General features: G+C 35.7%; 1 protein-coding gene across 3 annotated transcripts in view; it reads right to left on the bottom strand.

The window, feature by feature from the left end:
- Nucleotides 1–4139: 4139 nt before the first annotated feature.
- Nucleotides 4140–10051, bottom strand: part of VTA1 (vesicle trafficking 1) — a 37771-nt gene continuing 31859 nt past the window's right edge. For all 3 annotated transcript variants that reach the window (XM_082277245.1, XM_082277246.1, XM_082277247.1), the window contains exon 8: nt 4140–5288. In XM_082277245.1, the coding sequence (XP_082133371.1) occupies nt 5143–5288 (146 nt within the window). In that variant the 3' untranslated portion in view covers nt 4140–5142. The remainder of the gene's footprint in view (nt 5289–10051) is intronic.

Raw genomic sequence — 10051 nt, 5'->3', positions numbered from 1 at the left:
GCTCAGAAGGGAAGTAAAATCACTACCTCTTTCTTTATAGCACATAGCAGCTAAAACCCAGACCAGATAATCTTCACAAATTACCCAAGAATGCCTAAACATGTGGGCTATCACTCATACTTAGCATTGTATTAAACTACAGCAACCTCCCCCCAAGGTATGGGAACACCACAGATTGAATAGACACTGAAAATGGGGAGGTAAACCAAAACAGGAATGAAAGCACAGTATCAGCAGATAGCAGTTTAAGGCAAACAGATCTCCGTAGTTCTCTGTAGATACCATGTAGTAACTTAGGCAATCTCTCATGTTCTCCAAAAGGGCACATCAAGTCAATTTTAATTACTTAATAAATATGACATATTTAATGAGCATGGATTCATAGGATGGCAGGATCTACTCCTCTCCATTTCCAGAATGCTGTCAAGTTGTATTTTTTTTGCTTCCCTTTTATGGCTAGATTTAAGATTCTGCTATCATTTTGTCAACTAGGTTAACTTGCTCCTGTGCCGTAACTCACATTTGTTCCAGTCTGCATTAAAAAAAAGGTATGTTTTTTTCCCTGTCATTCTAGTGCTCCTTTCCACCTCTCCTATCCCCCTATAATCTTCTGCCTTGAGATCCAGCATTTTTACTCATCACTTTCAAGGTTCTAAAGAAACCTGACAACTCTAACCTCATTCCAGTCACTGTCCTGCTCCCATTCCATGTAGGATTTTAAGTACTTCTTCTGTTTTCTTCTGCAATCACTTCTCTGCCCCCTCTCATTCTGTGGAGAATGCAATTTCTTTTTCTCCCTTGGCTTATGTCTTCTCTCTTTCAAGTTTGTTTTCAATACTCATTTCTAAGTTTCCTATTCTGAGATCATTTTAGGGCATTACAACAGTGTCTATAATCAGACTGTTCCAATACTCTTGTAAGCCAAAGAGAGCTCTGCTGGCAGCACTAATATTCTTTTCTTGCTGAGTATCTAATGGAAATTCATGTTTTCTCCAGTTTTCTCGTTACCACAGCTGTGCATTGAAAGGTGATGATGCAGTAAGAAAGAAGTATTGCTCCTTTTCCCAGCAAACTTGGTTAAAATTCCAACATTTAAAAATAAGTACTCTGAAGTGATCGTGAAGAACAGTTGCTGTCAGTATCAGGATGCATTGGTGGTTTAGAAACTTGGCATCAAAGTCTAGGTTTTCCTAGTCCAGATATCCTGGCTCAGGATCTAATTCCATAAACTGCACGGCAATGGATATTATAAAAGTACGCAAGAATTACACTTTATAAGCATGGGCAATTTCCAATCTCAATCAAAACATTACTCCAAAGACTTTGCAATAACAGAAAGTACATTTGATCTTTTGTAAATTTAACTTCCTCTGAATTTGTGTTCTCATTCTTTTTGTACTGGGCTCCTATTTTACTGTCAACATGAAAAAGAAGAAAAACAAAGATTCATTCATTTGGAATACCACATAATTAAGTGCTAACTTTTGGCTCTAAGCTAGTACATTTAAAACCTCACATTAAGTACAAAATTTGTCAGCAGTATCTATATATTTATATCTGACACCTTCCCAATACTTGTAAACAAGGTAATAATTGTTTTTTTAAAGGCAGTCCTATACCCTTGAATTTATACACATTATGTTATACATGCACAGATGTGCCTGCACACAAACCACCTTTACCCCCCAATTCTGCTTCAGGCAGGAAGTTTCTCTGTTGCTAGTTTCTCGTAGGGCAGTATTACATAGTCTCAAATACTACTGTTACAATCACATTCTGGCATGTGATCATACTTAGGTCTGTGCTTCTGAAACTTCACTTACAAAGGACAACATTAACAATTCCACTTGAAATTACTTCAACAATGTGAGAATACTGCCTCCAGTATTAGTAACCAATTAATTTGAAAAAATCTCCACTGTTTGTTTCATAAAGGATGACCTCTTCTGCAACACTTTTTAAAGACTTCTGCAGGACTCCTGAAGTATAATATGGAACTTTCCCTGGAGAGAGATGAAAATACAAAGAACTGCAAAAACATAAGTGTTTTAAGTAACAAACACTGAACAGATTTACTAAAACAGATTTACAAAGAAAGTAGCTTTATGCTACTTGATTCTAGCTTACATAAGTAGCAAAACTGAACATGGAATACCTGATAAAAATCTGACAGATGCCTCCTTCTTTCTTAAGCAGGACTTAGAAGATTGAGAACTCACAACCCAAAGGAGAATGGCCAACAAGTACGTAGGTGGCAGTCAGACTGAGAGTTGTTAACTGCAGCATGGAACAAAATCAGCACTCTATTTAATACTGTACTTGTTTGTGTGGGGAAGCAGTTGAGAGAAGCTATGTGTTGATACTTTGTCACTCAGAGTGACTGTAAAATGAATCAGTCAACACTTAAAAGCTCACACAATATTTAACAATGGGGCCATAAATTTCAGTGCTTGCCACGAATTCCAATTTGGAATAATTATAAGCTTATGTACCTACATTCCCCAGACATTTCAAATATGTACACTTTTTGGACTGTTCTGCAACACTGGTTTTGGGCTATCTGCTGTATTTAAAGCTGTCCCAGAGGCTGTACTTTATGGAATGGAAATGCTTTGCTATAATTTACTTTAGGCATCAGTTTGGATGATAGATATTCAGTCTGTTACATCAAAAATTAGCAGCTTAAAGATGGGGTTTAAAACATGATTTTATGAGCTGTTAGAAAACTTCTCAATTAAAAAATAAATGATCACAGCAAAATAATTTAATGCAAAATAGAACTCAATAGGCTATGTCAGGTATTGTGGTCTGAAGGTTGGTATTAGGATATGTTCCATTTTACATGAAATTTTATATAGTAAATCTCCTAAACACTAATTTATTTTCAGAAAGAATGTCCTGCTAGTTTCTCTAAGAAATTCTTAAACTTTTGTATTAGCATTTTCATCTCCATTCTCCTCAGGAACACTTCAATTTCTTTCTAGGCAGAAGAAGGTTAACAGATGTGTAAATGATCAGTCAAAAAAATTGCTTATGAATTTTGCATTACTTAATTGTTTTTTTGCTGATGATTCCCTGGTTTCCTAGAGGAACCAAGAAGTTCAATATAATCATGGCCAACAGAAAATATTTTATACACTTTAAGAAATACTTAAATTTTCATTTTCAAGTGTAGTTACGTACTTCCACTTCAGATCATTCAATCACAGAAAACCCCAACAATTTTAATTTAAAAGCCTCAAATCAATACTGCATTATATCATAGCTTACTTATTTTTGCATGCAATACAAAAGCCCCAAAGTTCTTTTCATTATTTTATAAATAGAAATAGGAAAACTGAATTTCTTCCTACTAGTTCTGGGGACTGAAGCTGGTTTTAGAAAATAGTCTTATGATCCTGAAATGAAAGCAACTTCTGACTATTTTATAGCAATGCTGCATGCATTTTATAGCAATGCTACAGTGTAAACCAACAATTATATACGTACAAGAATTTGCAGTAATTCAGTTTGATATTGAAGTGAGAAATCTATCTTGCATGAAAAACTGTACAAAATATAGACTTACTGCTCAGGTCTGTACAGCATTACTGTCAAAAAAGTTTCAGATGGTTTTATTCTAAATTCCCCAAACAATTAAAATCTAACCCAAGTCACTGTCCAGATTAGCACGCTATACCATATCAGAAAGCGACACAAAAAATATCACATTTTATCTATTAAATCTCAGTCAACTAAAGTGCTTAAGCATACATTTACAAGTTTCATATTACCCATTTCAAATCTGCTGTCAAAGACACTACACTCTTAAAAGGATACAACCAGCTAAACTTTAATGCATGCTTATGTTTGATTTTCTTTTCCTCATCTTTTTGCTTTGAATATAAGACTTATTTTAGTCACTCCAAAGCAGTGCAGCTATAAAAAACATGGATTTGATCCAGCAACTTGGAAAGACAAAGAGATCAGATAAAATGTCATTAAAATTATTAGATAAATCAGACATGCTTTATGGTGTATTCAATTATTATGTCACGCCAGTTAAAAGACTGTGTATTCTTTCTTTTAAACAGCATGGGGGGATTTTTAACAATCAAGAGCTCTATTATTGCAATAGTAGACCTCATAAAGACTCAAGATTCAGTTTCCAAGATATTTTAATTAAATCCCAAGTCCAAAAAGTCTTCACAACAAAGCAGACAGGAAAAATATTAGTTGGAAATACAAAGCTCTATGACACTAATACCAGAGACAAACCTATAGTGCTTTAATAGCTGAAGAACAAGGTTTTTTCCAGCCTCTTAAAAAGATGGAACAGTTTTGACATTAGTCTTCCTGAAAGTTCATGTTATTTAGAATCTCTGCCTCCAATTTCAGGATCCTTGTTGATAAATATTAGTATTTTCTCTTAATTGCCCATACATATACAAAACTGTAAGTGTTCACACAGAAGGAGCAAGAACCAATAATCAAGAATACATGTAGTAGTCCATACAGCTGTGGGGGATTAGATTGGATCACCATCAAAACAACTCCCTCTGAAGCATCCAGAGATGTTTTTTCCAGCACATTTTCAAATGAAATACGAAGATCCTCAAGACTTTCTCAACTTAGACTCATGTCTCAGATAATACAAATACCGAAATGATTTAAGTATAGAAAGTCCTTCCAAGTATGGACCTGTCAGCCTTCTCACATGCTCTCATTTCAGGAGGAAAGCACTAATCTTAGTTACCATTTTAAAGCTATTATACCTATTAAATAATTGTTTGCAATAATACAACAAGAGTAAGAATTTTAACAGAACATCCTAATTCTCAAGTTTTTTACAGTCAGCATTTTCCAATTCTGATAATCCAAATATTGCAAGACGAATTCTAACTCTTGACTGGTGTTCACAGTACTTTCTTCAATATTTTGTATACAGCAAGCCACTGCATTCATGTTTCAAGCTCTACTGTCTGTAAAATGGAAACAGAGATTCCTACTGTACCACTAATTGCTAATCTGACACTGAAACAGTGGTTTCATTGTCATGAATGATGGGATTGAGAATTTCTGTGTAACTCCACTTCCTTAACAGGTACAGTAATAAACTGTTAGCTCTTTAGGTGAAAGACATGAATCTGGTGGATTAAAGCTTCATTCTCTGCCTGTAATCAGTAACTTGAGGGCCTTCTGTAGATTCTGCACAGCAGTGCTCACATCTTCATACTGCAAAGCACTGCCAGCATATTTGCAATATTTCTGAGCTCTGGCAAAGTCCTCTGGAGTCAAGCGGACTTCTCCTGCAAAAATATAAGTATTACAAAGTTACTACAAAGGAAATCTGACTTCAGCTTCCTTTCTTATGATTTTTATGTTTTACTTCTATTTGTAGTAATATTATGAAAACCAGGCTAATATTTGTGGTAGTATTACAAAGACCAAAATACAGAATTTCTTCTGTTCTGTTCTCTTTTCTTCCCATTCACATAAAGCTTAACTTCTTTGCTATTGAAAAATGTGAGGACCTTTCTAAACACTGCTATTTGCATGACCCAGTGCCTTTCAAAAGTAAGCCAATACCTTTGAGAAAGATCTGCTCTTCATCTAAGACAGCAAAGTAGAGCTTTTACATGACATTAAGTTAGCTGCAATCATATTACAACCTGCAAGAAACAAGGACAGTGCTTTTTGTGTCCACAGCATAATTACTCTGCTCTCTTCAGGAATAATACATAGTTACAAACTGTTCCTTCTCGACTGGAATAACTTTTCAGAATGTAGAAACATTTCTCACTGGCGTGTTTTCATTTTCATCAAAAAATTTTATGTTTCCATTTTCCCAAATAATTTTTACGTTTCCAATTTATGTCAGATGACTGAGATTGATGTCATTAAATGTGCCCATTTTTTTAACACTGGAGAACACCAGCAAAAGATATTCCCATAATATAGAATAAACCAACTTTTATTTATTAATCCGAGTATTTTCTTGATGCAAGTTAAAACTTTAGGAATTCTGTAGTGCTCAAACACACACATTCAGTCTTGGAGAAGGCATAGTAGGGACTTATGCCCTAACTGGCGGAAGATTTTATATGTGAATAGTATCACTGATGTGGGTGCAAAATAAAGCACAGCTGTGTTACTGTACATCCTTCCACCCTCAAATTCACTGGGAGTTTTAAGGCTAATCCCATCCCACTCCAATAACCTATGGACAAATTATAAAATCTTTCCTCAGGTTCTTTTAAAAAAACTTAACTTGTAAATGACAGATTTTTATGGGCACGGATAAATAATTATATAAAACACTAATGATTATGTATATATTTAATAATTTCCCACACAGCATCTTATAAGCATTGAACAGATTTCACAGATTAAGAGAAAATGCATTTTTAAATACAGCATACATTTTACATAAAAAATAGTTAAACAAAGATTAAGCTAAGTACATTTTACTTTTAAGCAACTACATTAATATACTTAACACCATATTTTATGGCACAACTGTAGTTAGCTGGATCCTTTCCTTCAAAATAGAACTGTTGTTAGCAATACTGTGAGAATGTTTACTAAAGAATCTCAGTTCTTATCAAAAAATGTCTATTATATTTCCTTTTCCTTCCCCTAATCTTATTATTTAAGAACAGCTTTTGAACAAATTAAAAAAAAACCAAAAACCAAAAAACCTGGGACTATTAAAAACTAGACTGGTCTGCTGATTTTCAAAATAACCCTACCCATATAAAAAGCAGAAAGGTAAGCACTCTGAAGATTAATCTTGTCAATTTTTAAAATATGCTCTAGAACTCTACTTATTTTCCTTTCAACAAATAAATATAACCATTGAGGGACATATTGGTGGGCTCATTATCAATGCAATGTATATTAATTTAGTGCTTAGTAAGTGAAGCCACATTAAATCTCTTAAAATACATATACATGTGAGTAAATACATGTGAGGGAGTGCATAAACACAGGCACACATCTCAGTTATTTTGTAACCTAAATAAAGTCACAGACTAAAAGCAGCTGAGGTCAATCTGCGACAACATTACTGAACATCATTAAGAAATTAAAAAGACCAAGTTCCCCTCAAAGAAAGTAGCTTTATGCTATGATGCCAAAAGAAACTACAAAATCATTCTTTAAAAACTGGCCAAGGAATCAGTCCAGTATTCAACTAATTTATTGGAAGCAAGCCTAAATTCACCCGTCTAATCTTATTTTTACAGTATGAGCTCTATTAATGTTTTGCTGGCATAAAGCCTTATTTATTATGAAATCTACCTCAGATGCTATTATGACATAACTTGAGGGAAAAAAATTAATAATTTAAAATTTATAAACCAAAGTTTATACAGTAAGAGGGTTGATCTTTTGATGTGCTCAGGAGCCTGAGCTCCTATTGAAGTCAACACCTCACAATGGAAAAGCAAAATAGAAACAAACCAGCTCTGTGTTCTTAAATTTTCAAAATAACGTAAAAGTTAACTGTAATGACTGTACTTACATCAAAAGTATAGTTGTACTGTAATGACTGTACTTACTAACAAAAGTTAGTAACTGACTTCAATTTACATATTCTAAGGGTTAAGCAGTTTTGGAGGGAAGGATCTGAGGGTCCTGGTGAACACTGATTTGCCCATGAGCCAACAATCTCCCCTGGTGGTGAAGAGAGACAATGGCATCCTGTGCTGCAGTAGGAAGAGCACTGCCAGCAGCTCAACGGAAGTGATCCTGTCCCTTTCAGCCCTAGTGAGGCCTTATCTGGAGTGCTGTGTCCAGTTCTGGGCTCCTCAGCAAAAATGACATGGACTGACATCCTGGAGACAGTCCAGCAAAGGGCCACAAAGATAACTAAGGGAATGGAGCACCCCTCATACAAGAAGTGGCCAAGAAAGCTGGGACTGCTCAGCCTAGAGAAGAGAGGGCTCAGGGGGATCTTATCAATGTATATAAACACCTGAAGGGAGAGTATTCAAAGGACAGAGATGGGTTGTTTTTCTGTGATGTCCAGTGACAAGACCAGAGGCAGAAACACAGGTGGGTCCTGTCTGAACATCAGGAAACAGTTTTTACTCAGAGGGTGACCAAGCTCTGGGACAGGTTGCCCAGAGAGGTTGTGGTGTCTGTCCCTGGAGAGATTCAAAAACTATCTTTTGAATTAGCAGTGACATTTTTTCTCAAACTTCTTCAGTGCAGCAAATTAAACCACCTGGAGAGTGCACAGGCAGGGGGAGACACAAAGGACATGGTCCTGAGTGACTGGTTTTACATGACCCTTACTTGAGTAGAGGGGTTGGACCAGACCACCTCCTGAAGTCCCTTCCAGCCTCAAGTATCCAGTGATTTTTGGCTCTAAAAAAGCCCAACAACACTGAGATAGGAAAGGTATACCGTATTTATTCTGAAACAAACTGCTTCTGTGTTATTCTGGAATTACTAGGACTGTAGTTATATTACTGAAACATGTCAGGAATATGGAATCCAGCATGATTCTTTTAGTTTAAGATGAACACAAAGTGTAAACAATTTGACTAGAGATGGTGAAATAATTTTGGGGAAAAAAAGCAGTTTCAGAATGAAAGTAACATGCATTTCACATAATATATCTGCTTCTCTCTGGAATCCTTTTCTACCCATCAGATGTTTTTCCTTTTTATGATGCCCAAATATAGCACAGTTGATTTAAGAACATTTCAATCACACAAATTGGTGCATAAAAACAGTGATGGCAAAGGTAACAAATGGTTTTTGAAACAAGATACTCTTTTTTCCCATTAAATCACTGGAAATATAATCAAGGATTTCTTTTTAAGATCATGAAAACACATTCAATGTCAAATTATTATTTCTACTTTGTGTGTAGAATATCAAACATTATATTATACATACAACTACAATGGACAAATGCTTTCTTTATACTATGCCACCTGTGGAAGGGACCATATGGCAATGTAAGAAGATCTTATAAAAACCATGTAGTGCAACTATGAATGCCTTTAGTGTTAGCAAAATCCAGGGGTAATAAATTTTTTAAAGAAAACTACACCAGAGAAGTGCACGCACACGTACATGAAGTTGCTGTGTAACTCTGCATTCTGTTGTCAGACACATTAACCCATGCTTAAATGCAAAAGCTTTGACACTTTCAAAAGTCAACATTAAACTCTGAAACTTGTTCTCACAGGACAGGACAACTATTGAAAAATTCATGCTGAGTAAAAATCAAAGAACACTATTCCTTTAACTTAATCTTCCTTTGATAAAATATTTGACTCCTCTCCACCAAAAGCTTTTCTCCTGTAACAGTATTAATCAAATGGCTTCTCCCATGTTATGGGAAGCAAAGAAAATATACAATTAATTTTTAAAATATACATTTGATCTTACTACAAGAAAGAGTCTTGCAGGAATATGTGGAATATCCTGTTTGGCTATGCCTAGACTACCACATTCAACACTGCCAAGGAAGGCGTCTCAGCACTCAAACTTGACAGTCTGCAGTGTCAAACTGTTGGAACAGACTCCAGTATGGTTTTGGCCCATGAAAACTAGCACTTTCCCAAACAATTCCTGGGCACGACTTGTGGTCAGAGCAAGCTACAGACCATTCAATGTCTTCATGAGCTACCTTGTTTAGGTTTAAAAGTTTAATAGTATGGATGTGAGAGGTTCTGTGCCAGCTGTTCTCCATGCCAAATATTTGCAGGCATGTATAATTTGTTAGTATAGACACCGACATAATTTCTAAATCATGGAACAAATGTACCTTGCACTGTGCTAGCTCTGCACATCTACTGGAGGGAGAGCAACACTGATCCATCCCTCCTTCCTGTCCAAAGGCAACTTCAGTTCCACAGGAATGGTATGTACCTCAATATGAAGCAAGGATCTAGCCCAGATATGTATACTGCAGCTCAGGAACTGGGGAGGGCTTTTGGGTCCCACAGTTTTGTACATCCATTAAGAGATACAGGCATTTTTCAATCTGCTTATTGGTTAGAGAACAAGGCCACTGTTGGCATAGAAAGGACTCCTCAGTAGCATGAGGAGA

Source organism: Coloeus monedula (assembly GCF_965178545.1).
Source record: "Coloeus monedula genome assembly, chromosome: 2".
NCBI classification, from domain to species: domain Eukaryota; kingdom Metazoa; phylum Chordata; class Aves; order Passeriformes; family Corvidae; genus Coloeus; species Coloeus monedula.
The sequence above is the reverse complement of the archived record's forward strand: the minus strand, read 5'-3'. Positions and strand labels throughout refer to the sequence as shown.